The sequence below is a fragment of the Lepisma saccharinum genome, chromosome 23 (genome assembly GCF_977018435.1).
Source record: "Lepisma saccharinum chromosome 23, izLepSacc3.1, whole genome shotgun sequence".
NCBI classification, from domain to species: Eukaryota; Metazoa; Arthropoda; class Insecta; order Zygentoma; family Lepismatidae; genus Lepisma; species Lepisma saccharinum.
In genome coordinates this window covers 21,245,327-21,265,661 of record NC_139251.1, presented here as the reverse complement: position 1 = coordinate 21,265,661, position 20,335 = coordinate 21,245,327, and the positions used below count along the sequence as shown (strand labels likewise).

The following is a 20,335-nucleotide window of genomic DNA, read 5'->3' as shown; positions in this document are numbered from 1 at the left end:
CAACATTCAATGCAACCTACATGGTGTTTGGTCCAATTTTGTTCTTCGCATCAGTGGTGTATTCTGAAAATTTGACCTGGTTTACAGCAACAATTCTTATTTGCTGTATATACACCCAATCTAGTTTAATTACACGCAATAGAAATAAACACCAATGAAGGCATACAAGTCCCACAACTACAAATTTTCTGGTAGTTTATTTATTTTTTATAAAATCTCACATTTACCTGAAATTGAACCTAGATTTTCCTGCACCAAGGAAAATTTCCTTTCATGTACCAACACTGCCTCTGCCAAGTGTGGCACAGAAAACAGGAAGCAATAAGTAGTTTTCTACTGCCAACTCTGCAGTGGTTCAAGCCTCCGTGTGGTTTTAAATAGCGACTATTTGGTTCTTTCACCCTCCCCATGTAGAATCTGGGAAGAAACCCAGTCATCAGAAGGATGCAATGGAGAATGATCATTGGTGTACATAAACCAGTCATTAAGTCTTCATAAATCAAGTCTAAACAATTTACTTAAACTCTGGTTTGGAAGCTTGTTTTAATAGTTTGCATAATGTATACTGAGCAATTACCATATATTAGACAAATGTATAAAAATACAGTGTGTCCGAAAATAGTGTTTATACTCTTTGAATGTTAATAACAGAGAAACTATTAAAGATAACTTGACTGGACTTCTTGTATTTGAAGCTGCAATATCTACATTGAGTGTGTGAAGGCATTTGTGTACCCAACAGTGGTGTAGTGTTATAGTACGCCCATACGCCCGGCGTTCTCTGATTTAAAATTTCAAAAATACGTAAATGCTGTAAATATAAAGTAAATTTTGACTCATTTCATATATGTTTGACCTTCATGGCAATATAATAGCTATTTTTCGCGATCTGCTTCAACGCTCCACTAACAACTCTCTCATTCTAGCATCTTTTTCAATGCCTTTCCTGGCCGTACGCTGGCGTAAAGAACTCTATATTCCTTGCTGTCTTTTTGGAGGGAAAGCTTGGACAGGCATGGATCTCTACAGCACGCGTGCAAATGCTCTCTCGTACACCAGCGTATGGAGCAGAGGGCTACGTGATTGGTTCATGTGACCCTTCCTGCCTTCTGACGACAGCGGTAGAATTCCTACCGGGTTCTTCGCGCTTGTGCCACTCGTACTATGTGATGCTACAATACGCAAAATTGACTGACATAACTTTACCAAACTCAAATATACCATTTCTTAATGAGCATTGCATTGTATAATTTATCGCACGAACAGCGATGTGTATTAAAAACTAAAAGATCAACACAGTTTTTGTCAAATAAGTTGGTGAAGTCCTCGTGGTAGAAGTTCAGCCTGTGCCTGCTCTACCACTTAACCTGCAAAACTATTCTTTTATTATGATTATTATTATTTTCGTTAGTATCTAACTGCTTAATATTGTGTCAATGGAAATGTTTAGCATTAATTTGAAAACTCTTAACATCGAATGGTCTGTGGACACAATTATTTTAAAATGTTTATCACCATTCCAAGATGCAATAAACAGTGGTCTGAATTACTAATTGGCTCTGTTATGTCAGTAGAGTGTACGATAGTTGGATCATCCACCCACCTCCGTGTCAGTGTGTTTTGCACAGCGTGCCAAGATGACAGAGGTCCCTGGTTCGAATATCGGCATTAGCACGGGTGTTCTTTATGAGTGTCCCTTCATCAACTTCATAAATATCATCACTCATATTCATATTCGCGATTAACCAGAAGTGGTAGAAAAGTGAAGTAAAATGAACCAAACCAATCAGTAGTTGGATCGCCCACAACAATGACGTCTACTGTTGTTCAGAGGTGCTTGTGATTCAGGTAGGTTTTCTAATGACTTGCATCATACCAAAAAGGTATAAAACACCAGAGTTCAAAACATTTGCGGCATAGTGAGGCATCTCATTTTCTAGCTAAAACATGCATAGATGATGTTTTATTGAAAACCCAGCTGACTTCAGGCAAATAAACAATACCTGTGGCGACTAATTCCATAAGTAAATTATTAAGCAAAAAAAGGGCCGACCCTTCCTTCGGACTTGGCGTTCCTACCTGAAATGCCCATGCTACGCCACTAGTATCCAAAGTGGCAGAGGAAAGCAATTTTTCTTTTTAGCAAGTGTCAAATAACCACCCAGATCTCCCAATTTAACACCCTTAGATTTCTACCTCTGGGAAACTGAAGAACCCCACAAAAGCCATGGTCACTGGATGACATGAAACATGCAATTGACACTACCTGTGGAAACCATATCTGCCATTTGTTGATTTGTCGATCTGTTCTGTAACATTGTAGATTTGTTGTTGATTTGGTGTTATAAGTCCACTTTATGCACAATAAGGCTAATCGGGACTGGACCTACAGTTTAAAGTGGGATCCGAACCACTATGAGCCTACAGGTATCGACCCCTGGACCCTTTGATTACAAGGCTGTAAGATTGTAGACAAAGTATTGCTGCCAATGAAAATCTATAATTTAAGGTATGTGACACGCAAACAAGTTCATATTTGTTGTAATTTGTGTTCCCATGATTAACGTTCAAAGAGTGTAAACACTATCTTGGGACACACTGTATATGAAAAAAGTTGGTTTACCAGCAGTAAACGAGGTAACATGGAGAATATGACACTGCTTCGCAACATTGGGTGAACACTCACTTGCATGCTGTTGCTGTTGTAATGGCATGGTTGCCTGACAAACGATATTCATGTAACAATTTGGCTAACTATATTTATTATGCAAAACTTAATGCTTGTATACATTCAGCAATACAAACAATGTATTTACTATTTGATTATGGGATTATAGTAATAAATAAATATAATAATAAAATGTTTCAATTTGCTATTTACATTTAAAACACAAAATTCATATACACTGATTGCACTGGCATATGCAAAGAGGAGCTCCCCCCCAGAGTTTTGAGAAAACAAATTAAGACAGTAAAGAACTTGGGGAAAACTATAGAAGGGGACATAATTTTGGGGAGGCAGACTCAAAAGTTTTCCATCCCATAACAATAGCATCCAGGATTATTGCAAAAATCACAAATATTACTTTTTATTACTTTGCTCCTCAGGTTCCACAATGTTAACAAAAGTACTCCTACCTTGTAAATTGTAATACATCTGATATATTTTTTTTGGGGGGGTGTCACCTTGCCCCTGCCAAGTTACTCCTATAGGAAAAACAATGTGGTAAATGCAAATCTCCCCTTAAAATGACCCTAAATTACCATTTTTCTCTTTCAACAACTGTGCATACCACCCCCTTCCCTAGAATGCAGCTATGTACAACCTTGGTGACAATGAAGTTCGACCAGAAAGGAATACGTGATTAAGTCCACAGAGGCATAGGTGGTGGAATGGGTGACCCGCAGAAGTGACACATGTGTGTAAGAGGAGGTGTGTGTGCAGGCAAGAATCGTGATCCCAGCATGTTGCACCCAAGGTCACGTAAAGAACGAAAACGGAGAACTATACGCGTGACATTGAACTTCGACCAGGCACCAGACCCATACGGAAAATTCCAGATAGTGGCGCATTCGACGGAAGCATGACGTCACGGACACGATAAGGGAGTCCGCCGTATATAAGCGCGTGCTGTGCACCGAGGAACCGCAGTGCATCATCACCATGGCCAGGGCAAACCTATTGACAACACCCTGAGGAGAAGAGTGGTGGAGTTGCAACGGGGTGGACTCAGTGAACGGGAAATAGGATGCCAACTGAACTTACCCAATTCAACCGTCCACTGCATCATCAAACACCACCAAAATACGGGTACTACAGAGCCAGGTAAGGCCCCCGGTCGAAAACGCCTGCTGAGCGTGCGTGACCTATGGATATTTAGGCGCTATATTCAGACCAACAATCATGTTTCTGTGGCCGAATTAAGACTGTGGACTTGAGAACGCTCTCACATTAAAGTGTCAAACAGAACCATTCGCCGTTACCTACAGCGATGTGGTTACCGAGTGTACAAGGCAAAACGTAAACCCTTCCTTTCCATGTTGAACAAAGGCAATCGACTACGGTAGGCACGAATGTACCGGGGATGGACATTTCGGCAGTGGAACAGGGTTTTGTGGACGGACGAATCCATTTTCAATGTTGTGTAAGGGAAAATACGGAAAACAGTCATTTGTCGGAAGGAGGAACAGAATGAAGCAAAATGTTATGCACGTCGGGTACAGAAACCTGCGTCAGTGATGGTATGGGGATGCATGACGGCATCTGGGGTTGGCCCACTACACGTCCATGAGGGCATCGTGAATGCACATGCCTATACACGCATACTGGAGCGGCATCTTCCCACAGTGCGAAGGCACCTGTTCCACAGGCGGCGTCTCATCTTTCAACATGACAATGCCAGGCCTCATACAGCGTGGCTGACAAGAGAATGGTTGTCTCGCCTTCATGTTCGAACTCTGCCATGGCCACCATCGACTCCCGACCTCTCGCCCATTGAGAATGTGTGGCGTGTTCTTAAGCGACGTGTGCAACAGAGGGGACCCACGACAGTGGCTGCTCTTATCACCTGCCTGCAGGAGGAATGGCACCGCATCGATGTGGAATACCTTGAACGACTCGTCCGCAGCATGCCCCGATGCATTGCCACAGTTATTCGCCGACGGGGCGGCGTCACACCATGGTAAACAGGATCCCCTCTAACAGTGGTCGAACTTCAATGTCACGTGTAGATGGACGAAAATGTTTTATTTTGTGTGGACACCATACATTGCTGCGTTGCAGTGGAAATTTATGTTTTCCTTTGTTCCATGTAGCCTGCTGAATAAAATATGTTCAGCATATGCATGTGTTCTCCTTCTTTCACAACGCACTCCTATATTTGTGACTGGTCGAACTTCATTGTCACTAAGGTTGTAATTATCCACCTTTACAATTCCAATAAAAAAAAAATTAAAAAAAAATCCTGCGTATGCTACTGACAGATTGTGTCAAAATACATTTGTGCATGAATACTGAAATATGCAACCATGTGCAGAAAGGCTAATCTACAACATAAAATTAACTATATACAGTCTTAATCATGTGTAGTTATGGACTCTTCTTACTCCACATAAAATCAATGTGATAAATTAGAACCCAATAATATTCAGGACTGAAGATTATAAACAATTACTACATATACATTACCCTAATGTACTGAAATCCATCCACTGTGTCGGTATCACTGGCTGGGCACCAAGCAGTCCATGCAGCAGAATGCCTCCACTGCATTAGAAGTAGTTTCCGTCCAATAGCAACAACCTGCAAAAATCAAATATCATGTTCACTTAGTCTGTCAACCCAACTCAAATTACAAACATACATTTTGGTCCTGAAAAATCTCACCCAGGAGTCAAAAAAATGTTTGTGAATTATGTATGAATGAATATTTTAATTATATAAGTGTACATACATGAAAATGTCCAAGACATCTGGACTCTTCACTTCATGCCAAGAGTTTGATTTAGCACACATTCTGTCTTTATCCCCCCCCCTCCCTCTCTGTGTGTGAAGACAATTATTTCAGCATAAATATAGTAATTTCAGGGCTAATGTTAAATGTTGCCTAGCAGATTTTAGTAGTAAATGAAACAAAAAGAACATATAGCTTACAGGAAAGTAACATATTTCTATAAGTAAGGAAGCTGCTATTAAATTTAAAGTACTGCTTTGATTTTATTGTGCATTTATTTATTCAGCATGAAATTGCTGTACATTACTGAAAAATGGTGGGCACCAAATTAAACCAAAATGTTTGGTGAGCATGGATCATAATTCATCAAACTATTGGGGAAAGTGCAGAGTACAATGTCTTGAATCGCTGCAAATTGTTAAATTTATAGTTCATAACTATTGTTCACAACCCCGACGTCTAAAATCCAGTAACAAAACAGTAAATAGTAGCCAATAACAATGGTCTCCACCTTTGTTGTCTAAAATTAAGCACTCATGCGCAGAGGAAACATAACACTACCAAAAAAAACCTTCCATGAACCTAGTGAGAAACAGCCTCTTCCCTCCCCCATCTCACAAGAGATTATTAATCTGCTACCCTGAACCATATTCCTAAGGTTAGAAACAAAAGAGCGTCAATACCACTGCTCTGTTGCTGCTGTTATAACCAATAATAATAATAATGTGGTGGAGGCTGCTTCAGATGTGCATTGGTATTGACCACAAAGCATATGAGATGAGGAAGTAGTACCCCACACATTCACAATGTCTGCCATTTGTGGAGGTGATGTGATCAGCACCATGTTCCAGCCAGGGTTGTTAATGGTCTAGGAACCCATAAATTCTAATTGGTTTCGCTGCAGGACCAAAACCTTTTTCTCTCACACAGTTTAAATTTGGTCCAAGTTGCATATTGTTTCATTGAAAACAGGTTCCTGAACCATATTTAAATTCATCCAGGAGAAAAGTTCCTAGACCATATTTAAATTGAGCTGGAAAAAAGGTTCCTGGACCATATTGAAATATCATACTTTACAGATAAAAAAGTTCTTTAAGGTCCAGAACCCATTTACGCTTGCTGATTTTCTCTCCTGGACCAAAATTGAATTAATTTAAAATTCCTTTAACAACACTGGTTCCAGCTGCCATTAATCCCCTCCTGCAGGTACCCATTTATTAGAGGCTAGGTGAACACCAGAACTGCTCATGCAGTTTGCTGGAAATATTTTACAGCTGAAATCACACACTCCAGATCCCCTGGATAGCAGGGAGAAGTCCAAGCAACAATTTACACAAAATTCCTTGCACAGACTATGTGATATTTAAAATAATAGATTCTTCATTAGAATTCAAGCATATTAGTTAATTTTCTATTTCAGCAGAATGGTAACATTTGACATTTATTTTGGTTTTACGTACATAAAATATCATTTTTTGCATTCATAGTTATAAGGTGAGTATGGCTTAAAAATTGAAAAAAAAATGAATGGTGCTGTAACTGTTGCTCTAACTCTTAGTTTGGGGAAAGAAACTCCTTCCACTAATTCTCTTGTAACAAACATAATGTTCCCACTACCACAAGAGATGCTGACATGCTGTACGCAACATATCTCTGAGCAGAGTGACTCAATTGTGCGGAATTAAAGGAAAACTCACCATCCGGAGATGAGATCCACCAGGCCGTGACACAGCATACAAATGGCAGCCTCTTGTTCTCTCCAGTCTATGGTCCTTCAAGTCTTGCCTTCCGCGAACCGGAGACTCGCTGTTCCAGTCTCCGTCGAAATCTGACAAGCGGAACACATGGATCTTGCTATCTCGACCTGGAAACAAGAGAAAGGTGATGTCAGCACAGGCATTCTGTTACAATTGAACATTTTAATGGACTCCGGCCCTCGAGTATTCACGTCAAATTCAGATTCTGCATCCCCTTTTGGTATATTAAACAATGCTTTTGACAAACATTGCATATCTATTGTTATTCTACCTTTCAAATCTGTGTAGACTTGACATGACTGTTGTCTTTATCAAGTGACAGCCATTTCTGATATCCATCTTTAAATGGACCTAGTCTTTAACAAGTGAGAAACATCCACACTGCTTTGGGAGAGGAAAGTGAGGGGGGAAGGGGCAACAGGGGGACTTGTCCCAGACCCTATGCCAGACCATTGCAAGAAATTGGTTCAATTTTAGTACTTTAGGTTTTAAAAATATATTATGTGAAAACCAAAAGCAATGAACTATTTGACACAAAAAAATCAAATAATGAGTGAAATCATATTTTAAGCAAAGCATTGCACTAAATTATTTTTAACATGAATCAAAAACTGTTCATGTGCATCATTGATTATTTAGATATGAATGATATCATGATGTGAAAAATAGGGCCTCCCCCATGGCGCAGTGTTAGCGTCATTGCCTTGTAATCGAGGGGTCTCGGGTTTGATACCCGGTGGAGGCACAAGTGGTTTGGATCCCACTTTAAACTGTAGGTCCAGTCCTGATTAGCCTTACTGTGCATAAAGTGGACTTAAAACAGCAACTCAAACCAAACCAATGATGTGAAAATACAAACTAATATGCAAACATTTAAATTTACTCCAACATCTTACGTAAAATTTAAATTTTCTACTTTGATAGATAACACTGGTCTACAAAAACAAAGTTTTTAAAATCATCAGAAATAAAACTACAATTTTCTAGATCAGTTTTTAATACTGATCGTAAATTTACTTCTAGATTTGTGCTAGCACCCACCATTTTTCCATAACAGCCCTCTTTATTATAATGAAAACTGTAATTAGTCTGACAAATACATAAGGAACATAAGTAAATATTATTAAGAAGTATGATGAATGTTCATGTCTGTTGTACAATGCATCAATATCATCACGATACAACATTTAGCAGTAGTCTGCCATCATACGAGGGTCACTATTTATATTTTGAGCCTAACAATGAAAAAGCAGGAATTTGGCATTGAAAACTGCTTTATTGTTTTTCGAAGTATTCTCCTTTATGGTCAATAACTTTTGCATTCATTCGAACCATTTGTCAAAGCAGTTTTTCCAATCTTCTTGAGACACCTCCATAATATGGTTTTTGAACGCATCAACGGCATCTTCCGCCGATGAAAATCGTTGTGCACGCAATTTATTCTTGACATTCGGGAACAAGAAGAAGTCATTGGGTGCCAAATCAGGACTGTACGGTGGATGACCCATCAATTCGATTTTTTGACTGTTCATAAAGTCGGTTGTTAGACGAGATGTGTGACAGCTGGCATTGTCTAGATGAAGAATGATCTGACGGAGTTTGTTTGTTTTCCGTATTTGACCAAAGACCTCAGGCAAACAAATTGTTGTGTACTATTCAGAGTTGATCGTTCTACGTTACTCTAAAGGCACAGTTGCCACATGACCAGTTTTCCCGAAAAAACAGGCGACCATTTGTTTCGATGTGCTTCGAGCGCGAACAACTTTTGTTGGATTGGGTTCATCTTGAAACACCCATACAGTCGACTGCTGTTTACGTTCCGGCTCATATGCATATATCCATGATTCGTCACCTGTCACAATCTTATATACGTCTTTTGAAGCACCACGATTGTATTTATTGAGCATTTGTTTGCACCAATTGACGCGAGCGTCTTTTTGAGTTTTTGTCAAATTGTGTGGGATCCAAGAACATACCTTTCTCACAGCTAAATGATAATGTAATATTTTATATATGCTGGTGGAACTAATGCCTATGGTTGCCTCAATCTCACAGTATGTCACATGACGATCTTGCAGTATTAGGTTTTGCACAGCATCAATGTTTTCTTGAACATGTTATCCCAGCGTTTCACAGTGGCAAAGGATGGGGCTTCATCGCCAAATGTGGAAGTAAGTTGATTGATGCACTCTTGTCTTGATAATCCACGTCGAAAATCGTAAAAAATCATCGCACGAAAGTGTTCACGAGTTAATTCAATTTTATTGTTGTCGCGCAATCTCCAAGGCAACATAAACAACACAAATGAAGCTATTGACAAAACATTTGAAGTACATTATGGCCAATAATGCCAGACGATTCCGTGCAAACGTCAAATCGCGCCTAACTTCAATCAGTGTTGCCAAGGCTCAAAATATAAATAGTGACCCTCGTAGTAGTTGCAGAAACCTTGGTAGCGCTGTTTCTCGTTCTTCATCAGTCAGGGTTTCCATAAACACTCCATCTTTTATAATGTCTCAAATCTGAGGTTCCACGAAGATCCTTTCTTTCAATTTAGCTGTGCTTATGTTTGGAAATTTAGCAGTAAGGTATTGGAAAGCTTCATGCTTCAAGCTTCAAGCTTCAGCATAATCAATACATGTCAAACGCAATACTAAAAATTCAGAAAGGTAATATTTTTCAATATGGGTGTATGAACCAATTTTCCACTGACATACAGCTATATTTTTGACAAATGACTCAAACACTCACAAATTACCACTAACATGAGCACACATAATATTGTTAGAAATGTTGAATAAGGGGGAGAAGCATTATTATGATGTTCATCCACTTTTAGTTCACATAAATTGTACTAAGACCAGGGTTCTTGTCCAGAATACAAATGGGTCAGTCCATACTGAATGGTCCAGCACTGGTTGCTTGACCACTTTTAAAATTTTCAATATTTTTGTTGTTCTAACACCTATGCAGGGGTAGTTCAAAGCAGGCCTTATTCTTCTAAAACTTTACTTTATTAAAAAATGGTGGCTATCTTTTGTTTCAGGGCTTCGTGTATTTTTCGCCATTACAGACGGTGGCGATAATTATGATAGCTCAGCTAAGAAGAACGATAGAAAGCTGTGTTAAAAAACATTTCAAGCATTATTTTATGTTCTGCGCTTTTTTGGACAATCTCTAATGAAAATGGCTGAAATTTAAGGCCAAAATTAATATTAAATTTTTAACAAAAATCAAAGTTTAGGATTGTTTTTAGTACTGAAGTATTATAATATCAGAACTATATACTTTTAAGATAAGACATACGCATCCAAAGTTATGGCACAAAATATTTGAGCTCTGGTTTCTTCAAAGCTCTTTGAAATTGTTCAATCTTAATTTATTTTAAAAATTGAGCCCCTATATTTCTGATTGGGGAACTAAAAAAATTGATTTTACAGTGTAAAGTGTACTCTGGGAAGTACCTGTAAATAATAAATTCTAGATTGATATTCATTGGAAAACAAAATTACAACAGGGGAAAATTCATCAAAATCCTTCAAAATTTATGTTGTTAGTTACAAAGCAATATTTACTTTTAATAAACTATCATGTAATTGTAATTATTGTATTTATTAATTACATCATGCGAATGGCATAGTAAGTCCATTAGGAGCTATTATGAATGAAAAGGTGTGTAAAGAAGAGGTTTGTCTGAACATGTTAAGCAACGAGTGCTGGAACATTTGGTATGGACTGATGCATATGCATTCTGGACAAGAACCCTGGTCGTAGTACAATATATGTGAACTAAAAGTGGATGAACATAATAATAATGCTTCTCCCACTTAATTGATTGATTGATTGATTTTACTTTGCTTCTTGAGCTACTTTTCCCTAATTTGCGAAGATTGGGAAGAGTGATGACATGATGAAATTCATGAATGGACACTCACAAACATCCTTGCCCAGTCCAGGATTCAAACACAGGACACCTGGTCTCGTAGCATGATGTGCTAACCACTTCACCATGGGGGTTGGCTACTTCTCCCACTTATTCAACATTTCTAACAATATTATGAGTACCTCATATTAGAGCTAATTTTTAAGTATTTTAGAGTCATTTGTCAAAAGCATAGCTGGTATGCCAGTGGAAAATTGGTTCATACACCCCATACTGAAACCTGTGATATTTTTACTATGAAACATATTAAATTTCTGATTTTTTAATATAATGTTTGACGTGTATTGATTATGCTACATAACAATTTTCATTGCGGTAAAACCTAGGACTCCCTATTAAACAATTAACCAAAGTTGAGTGTCTTTTTCATCACAACAAATTACTTTATTTAAAGATTTTTCTACTTTCTGAGTAGGTGAGAGTCTTCTATTAGGACTGCCCATCTTCTCTTCAACAATACCTAAATTATCTCGACACTCCACATAGTTTCTGAGATATGACATGTTTTGTGTCACATTGTGTTTTCGTTCATCTACCCAATTTCTGAAAATCTTCAAGTTTTCAAAAATGTTATAACTTTCGGCACATTTGTTGGACAAGTGTAATATTACACATTTGTCACTATGGTCCAAGTACTTATCAGAAAAAAAAATTGAAGCAAATCCATGACTATGAAGCAACATGCTCTAGGTGATTTAGCGTGGAATGACCCTTTTGTATTCGTGTGTTTCCAGTTATTTTTTTTATGTGATTCATATTATAGTGATTTTTCTTGTATGTAGGCATTGCTTGCATTGTAGAATTATATCTCTTGTAGTCTATGGCTGTTACAAGCATAAAAACAGTCCATTGTTGTGACGTTTCAGGAGAACACATGTGTTTTTATGCTTGTAATAACCATAGACTACAAGAGATATAATCAAATTATAGTGCTTGAGTGAAAATAAATACTGTCTCACTGTGCTGCAAGCTCATGAATATCTCAAGAAAACAATCAATTCTGATATTTCTTACTATACATTTCCGTCCGATGAGTTCCAAAAGAGCAAATGCTATTGAAAAGACAAATTTCAGGTTGCTATTTTTTTTACCAGAATATTACGAATGTGATTTAAAATCCGAATTAGTAGGAATTGCACCAAAGAAGAGTCTGAAGAAAGGATAATTTGGACATTGAGGAGGTCAGTGTTGATAACAGCATTCTTGCAAGATATGTGAAGTAGGAATGGCCAAATCTAGATTTCTTTTATTACGCAGTATACCATTGTGAAATGTGGAAGACGAAACTTAAGATACAGCACATTGAGAGGTTTGTTAGTAAATTCTACCTGAAAAATGGAATATTTTTATAAACCTCCACCTCCGAAATTCTGACTGCCTCTGAAATCCAGATAGTAAAATTCCTGAATTGAGATTTTAAATTTTCTGGAATACGGATATTTTTTGGCCATCCTAAGTGAAGGCAAGATGTGCTAGGAAAAATTTTCTGAGTAAGTGTGTGTGTGTGTCACCCCGAGAACAAATATCTTGATAAGTCTTCTTATTAGAAAACGAAAAAAATCGTAAACACAAAACAACAGAAAGTACTTAGTGTTTTGTCAAGCAAGAGGGTTATTTCTCGAATTCGATATTTGAACCTCAGGATCCAAAAATTAAAAGGATAAATACCATGAAGCAAAAACAATGGATCCAGTGCTGCTTCTTTTCCAACTTTTTCCAGCACTAACCGTGAGTAAATTTGTGTTTTAGCTTACTTATAATTTTTCTTTATGCACCATCACATTCACGTACTCTGTGTAAGTTGTGTTGCGATGCTCTTCAATATGGGGGGTTTCTCTTAAAAACAAGAGCGTTGCATGCTTTACAGTGCTGGAAGTAGCAGACACTGAGAAGTTTCATCCTGATAACATCACAGAAACCCTGCCGGGGTTGTAAATATGGGGGCTGGAAAAAAGGCCTCTTATGACCAGATCTTCAAGGGTGGGGGGAAACTAGTGGTCTATGGACCTTGGATAGATACAAGGTTCTCAATTTTTAAAATTAAATTTGCATAACCTTGTACTGAAGAAAAAATCACAAAATAATTTTTAATTAAAAAAAGTCCACCCTGGTTTACCACAATTCACAACACCTTATATTTACAGGGTTTTGAAATATGAAATTCTAATTTACCACTACAATACTACAAATATTTTTGTAAAAAAAAAATTAAATTACACTGAAAAACAAATATAAAGCTTTCTTACCTTTATCTGCTCTGAAGAGAAGAATTCCATGTGCTTCCACAACATTCACTTGTTTCACAGCAACTGTCTTGTCAAACAGCAGTCTGTGAGATAGGCCATCTATGGGAGAAAAATTGAAACCTATGTGAATAAAGGAGACTTTAATGCATTTAAAGTGGACAGGGGTGAATATGAGTGTTCCCTCCCTTCTAAGCAGAAATTACAGCTCTATGTTTAATTAAATGCAACCCTTGTCAATTTGGTTGAAATGTTATTTATTACGACTTTGTTTACAAGCCTTCTCTTCCACTTAACCATTAATTATAGTGGTCAATTGTTTCTCTTTACAATTAATTGTATTCATTTAAAAAAATAACAAAAAATATTACTGAAAAATAAAGTGACAAAAGAAAAATAAGTAATAAAAGTAAAATGAAAAAATGAAAGTAATACAGTTTGCATACGACGAATCAAAAAGTGGATTAACCATTAATAGCAATAGATTATTTTTTACTAACACAATGAAAAAGATATTTGAAGAGTAAAATTAAAAATAAATGCAATACAGATTCTATATGAACATAAACACACACACACAAATACCTATAGAGAAAGCATATTTTGTTAGCTAAAAGTATTATGCATTGTTTTCTGAGAATTCATTCTAGGTCCAAATATTTAACATGTGTGATTTTAATTCTCTTTAGAATATTACAATTGAGGAAGAGGCTTGGATGTCGGGGGGCAGTCTTTTCCATTGTCCTGCAGAAGTAACAGTAAAAGAATTGGCGTAGAAGTTAGATCTGTGGATAGGAATGGATAACAAGAGATTTTTCACGTGATCTGGTGTTGTGGCAGTGGAAGTCTGAAAGATGTTGAAACTGCCTGAAGAGGTATTTTGGATCTATTATTTCTAGGGCTTTGTACAGTAGGACAAGGTTGTGGTAAATCCATGTATCACTTAGTTTTAGCCACTCTACCTTCCCATAATACGGCATCAAATGTTCAGAATATTTTATGTCGAAAATGAAGCGAATACAGGCATTCTGGATTCACTGCAGGCATATGGCTTGTTTGTGATTAAAGTCAATAATCAATTATAGGGAAGAGAAGAGATTAAACAAGTTTGGTTTCTTGTAGTAGTCTGTTGTATTCAGTCGACAAATACTTCAATAACATCTTGTCAATCTTATCAATGCCACTTGCCTAACCACCTGAGGTACCTGAAAACTTTGCACAGGTCAAGAAAATGGAACAGTGGCATATCCTGAATATTTGTCCTGGCTTGCCGCAACAATTTTTACTTATTGCATATATTTATGCATGAATTAGATACAATAGAAATAAAAACATAAATGCAATGCATGCAACTAAAACAAAAAAAGGAGTCTGACAACTTCATATTTTCCCGCAATTTCAATTTTTTTTCACAAAATTTTCCTTTTTACTGACATGACCTTTCCTCATGGACTAATATTTTTTTTTTTGTGCATTCCATTTCACAAGGGATTCTCACATAAAATTACAAAAATTTTTAGAAGTTTTAATTTCAAAATTGTTTTTAAATCACCAAGAAGTTTGGAATGTACATTTAATGAATTCAAAATGAGAAACTCTCTACCAGATGTGGAAACCACAGGAATATATAATATAAGTTGTTCATGTTCAAAGAATTATGTGGGAGAAACAGCAAGGAAAATGGCAATAAGATGGCATGAACACGATTTGGACAACTGTCTAAACCCAAGAACAGGTTTGTCAACTCATATCATCGAAGAGAAGCATTTGATTAAAAAGATTAACGGGAAACACAGAGTTGAATGTCTGGGAAGCTTCGTTCATTGCAGAAGAACACTGGAATAAATTAAATAATGAAAATGGTAACATAGATCCAGATCCAGTAAGTCACCATCTTTAAAATTTAATGTAACAGAAAACATCAAGAGACTTTGTGAAAACAATGATGAATTTGAATTACCTGATGATATTTGGGATTCATAATTTTTTTTAAAAAAAAATCTGAAATAAAAATAAAACAGACTGCTTTTTTCACAGTTAAGTTGCTATATTACAACAATGTAACATTGACAACATCCATTATATAACAGATTCTTTTTGTTTAAAAAATTACTAACCATTGTTATAACTGTATCTTTAGTCAAAATGAAAATAAATGTCTGATGAAAGGAGCGTGTGTTCTCCTGAAATGTCACAAAGAAAAACTGTTTTCTTATGCTTCTAATAACCGTAAACTACAGGAAAATAATTCTATAATGCAAGCAATGCGTACATACAAGAAAAACTAATATTTATTGTTGTTAATTACCTTTCTCGTTGTACAAATATTTATTGTTATATGCTTTAATCTCTTTTACTTGATTTCTGTGTTTATTCAATATTTAGACCTATCACCGATAATGTCACAGGATAGTGACTGACCTGTATGTACATATCTTGCAAGACCTGTTTCCATGGGAATTATGACTGTTTTGTCTGGAGTATTTGGTTGGTGTGAAAAAGAGTGGTGAAGCTGTTACAGCGCAAAGCGGAAAATATTTGTCGTCTGCAGAAGACGTCACGTGACTCATATGAGCAATGTTGCAATTTGCGCAAGTTACAATTCCACTAGACATCAAACTCGCCAAGGCTATATGCTATGCTGTCGTCTCATTAAAAAGATATATTTACGAATCTAAAGTAGGGCACTGTCCTTCATGATCGTCAAATTCGTCAATTGTTCTACGAATAACACACTTGTCAACTTGATCCACATCACGTTCTTTCTTCTGCATGGTTTGTACTAATCCCTTCCCAGTTACCGTGTTGTGATCATTTTCATTTAAGATGCGTTTCAAAGTACTTACTGTTACACCAGTAGCCACGAAAACATGCCTTTGCAACTTGTTTAACATTCAACGCAAGACCACTGTCAGCTTCTTCCTTCATAAACTTATGCACGTTGAGATAATTTCTCTACTCTGACTGTGAATCACTTTGCTTTCTCCAATATTCTTTCCAGTTTTCATTTCAGCTTCCGTTGAATTAAAATGCCCTAAGCAACACAGGTCAACAATCACCTTACTCGTGGTAACACGATCAGCCCCCCTGGAGAGGAAAGGGTGGAGAGGGAGGATGCCTCTTTCGTCGAGGGGGCTAAATAAATGGGGGTTTCACCAACACAAAGAATCCTGTCATTCTTTTCCTTGAACTATCACCTTCTCAAACTGTCGCTTTACAAAACAAAAACTGAATGCAGACACCAGTAAGTACCGAACACCTCTTGAAGTCAGATTACGGATATAGATAATTGTTAATGCGGTTAGCAACTCTGATCTCAGTGGAACTCTCGCATCGTTGTGCTGATGGCAGGCTTCTGCGCAGCTGAAGGCCAGAGCTCAAGCTAAACCAAATGGCCTGTACTTCTTTGACTACAATGGATTCATGTATATAATTATTTAATTTGCTAAGAAGTAAAATATACTTCTTGTTCTTAGTGAAAACTTGACTTTGACTTTATTTAAACAATGAACAAACATATATTACCCATACCCTGAGGAATCAAGTGAATGCAGCGAATTTTCATGTGATCATTTTTTTTTTGGGTGTTTCATTTAAATAATGTTCTTGAATAAAAGAACGTGTCATTATCGAAAATTGGATCTATTTCCCTTCTTGTAGCAACACTGTCTCTGCTAAGCATGGCACAGAAACAAAGTAACAAGCAGTTTTCTCCCGCCAATGTTGTTTCCTGCAGTAGAACTGAACAAGGCGGCCACGTGTTCGCAAATAGCCACCTGGCCAAGTTTACTTCAGCTCTCTTGCTTTCCCAGCTACAACCGGGGAAGAAACTTGGTCGTCAGAAGGGTGCGATAGAGAACATTCAATTTTGCACACAAACTAGTCTCCAAGTTCTATAAATAAGTTACTTAAATTCAGGTATAAAAGCTTGTTGTAATGGTTTGTATAATATATAATAATATTATATATAATATAATTTCCCATATATAAAAACTAATTGTAAAAAAAAATATATATGAGAAAAGTTCGATTACCGGTGGTAAGAATACGCCACTGGAATGGAATAAGAGGAAATAGAATCTACTATCCAGACAAGTGCGTTTCTAATTTTGTCGCCTCTAGAATTAGTGTTCTAAGCAATTTTGGCTTAAGAAATAGTCCAATTTCAAATTGTTTAATTGTAAATTTATCAGGGTGTGCAGGCATTTTTTACACAGTTCAATTTCTAATTATGTCTATTAACACGTACTTCAGTGTCTTTGTGATCACTTACTGTGAGTTTTCTGGAGAACAATTTTTCCCTTTCATATACTCCTAAAATATTCTTTGTTTGCGAGCAGCCATTTGTTTACTGCATTCTACTTCACACGCGTCGGGTGTGAAGAGGTATTTCTACGCTAAATGCTTTCTTTGTGAAAACAAAAACAATACTTAGGGAAGCTTTAACTGTAATAATTAGTTTCTATAAGCTTCGAACTTACTTCCAAAACCATTTCCAATATTCTAAAGCAATTTGTAATGGTCGTATAAAGCTTGCAAAAAATCATCATTAAACATTCGGAAATGTTACCAACGAAATCATTTTTACTCTATTTGTTCACAAAAATAAAGCTCTCAGAAAGGTGCAAACATTTTAATATGCAAAAAGGTGTGATGTTTGGAGTGCACTCACCTTCCACAAGGTACAGTCCCCCATCAGTGGCAACAATTATGCGATTTTCTCCCCAGGAATCACCACATATCACCTCCTGGCTGAAGTCTGGATAGAAACAATGAGGTTCCCAAGGCTGAAAGACAAATAGGAACATGTACTGCAAGTGCAGAAGAAAAAATCATGTGTTCACAAGCAGTTTGGTGGCTTTCAATGCTCGTACTCCATACAATCTGGATATTCAGAACAGGTAAAGGGTTGCCATAACAGTGGTTGTCAGATCTGAGACTCCAGCTTGGTATTTTATTTATTTAAAGTCGATCCCAATAATTGGACTTGTAACTGCCTTTCTCATATTCTTAAACCTTACACATTAATTATTATGTACCTTTGGAAGTAAGTATTAATAAATAATGGTAAAATCAGAATGATAATTACATTACATCTGATAGGCTTATTGACAAACATAAAATTAGGTTCAAATTAGTTCTCAATCACTGTATCTAATGAAGCTTTAAGTTCCCTCAGGCTGACATCATTAAGTGAATTTGATACATGCTAATTTTCATTTGCATGTTGTATTTTGAACATTGAAAATTTCCAATTAATACTAAACGGGAAATCGATGACTATATTATGATGATGATGATGATGATGATAATAATAATAATAATGGTTTATTTCCATAATACCAAGTACGTAGGCATGGACATACACCCTGCACCCTGATACAGCGGGAAGTTAGCTACACTACGCTACCTTCCCGCTATTGGTGACTAAGGAAGGACAATGTGTGGCTAGCTTCACTGAGGGATGCGCAGATCAGGCTGGCGCTTCAGGCTAACTTCACGGACATTGGAGAACGTCAGTAGTTATACACCTATACATAAAATAGTTGTGAATTAGGTTACTAATAAAATATAACGTTCAATCACACTTGATACACCAGATAAAACATGAATATGCACACTGTGAATTATATCACATGAAAAAATTAAAACATTCAAGTTATATAAATATAAAAACAACAAAACTATACTAACAGTATGACATTCAATATTATTATAAAAAACATTAAAAGAGAATAGGAGTTATTAGACATCCATAATTCAATTTTCCATAAATTCCGTAAGACTATACAAAGCTTTATTTAATAAATATTCTTTTATTGCTAATATTTGTTGTCTTTTTTGAGGGCATGAGTGTTTTGATATTGTTCGGTAGATGGTATAAATATTAATAATAATAATATTGTAATTATGCAATTGAAAAATTTTGGGCAATTTACCAAGTATTTAAAACATATAGAATAACTTTATAAATATATAGAGAAAAATGATGTATTGCAACTGTATATTACACTTAGCGACACCGGAATCCATCGACAACCAGGAAAACGCTGCAGGGCATCGGCGCGCTCAAGGTTGCCAGGGGTTCGAGAAAGTTCGAGAAAGTTCTAGCCGATATATCATGTTTTCGCCACAATTACAAGACGGAGTGAACTGTCATTTACGTGGGATATACCTGATACTTTGTGTAACAATATGAAGTAAAAAAATTGAGCTTACACGTTTTATATCTTTATTATCACACCGGCGGAAAGTTCAAAAAATTCACTTCGGAAATTACATCATTTTCTCCCCGCGATTACGACCGAATGGGAAGACGTAGCGAACTTTCGTGTACGTGGTGGATACATGATACCCTTTATAACAATATTCAGTAAATAAAATTGACCTAACACTTTTCCCCGATTTTCACCCACCCCATCGACAACCTATTACGAAATTTCAAATAAATAACATGGGAAATTACATCATTTTCTCGCCGCGATTACGACCGAAACGGAAGACGTAGCGAACTTTCATGTACAGGGTGGATATATGATACCTTTTATAACAATATTCAGTAAAAAAAATTGACCTAACACTTTTCCCCGATTTTCACCCACCCCATCGACAACCTATTACGAAATTTCAAAGAAATAACATGGGAAATTACATCATTTTTCTCCCCGCGATTACGGCCGAATGGGAAGACGTAGCGAACTTTCGTGTACGTGGTGGATACATGATACCCTTTATAAGAATATTCAGTAAAAAAAATTGACCTAACACTTTTCCCCGATTTTCACCCACCCCATCGACAACCTATTACGAAATTTCAAAGAAATAACATGGGAAATTACATCATTTTCTCCCCGCGATTACGGCCGAATGGGAAGACGTAGCGAACTTTCGTGTACGTGGTGGATACATGATACCCTTTATAACAATATTTAATAAAAA

General features: G+C 36.7%; 1 protein-coding gene across 2 annotated transcripts in view; it reads right to left on the bottom strand.

Moving 5' to 3' along the window:
* The window catches only part of LOC145977740 (GTPase-activating Rap/Ran-GAP domain-like protein 3), a 742,197-nt gene that overhangs the window by 19,556 nt on the left and 702,306 nt on the right, over positions 1–20,335 (bottom strand). For both annotated transcript variants that reach the window (XM_083109991.1, XM_083109992.1), the window contains 4 exons: positions 18,069–18,183; positions 13,400–13,498; positions 7,151–7,317; positions 5,189–5,302 (listed from right to left, as the gene is read on the bottom strand). In XM_083109991.1, the coding sequence (XP_082966117.1) occupies positions 5,189–5,302; positions 7,151–7,317; positions 13,400–13,498; positions 18,069–18,183 (495 nt within the window). The remainder of the gene's footprint in view (positions 1–5,188; positions 5,303–7,150; positions 7,318–13,399; positions 13,499–18,068; positions 18,184–20,335) is intronic.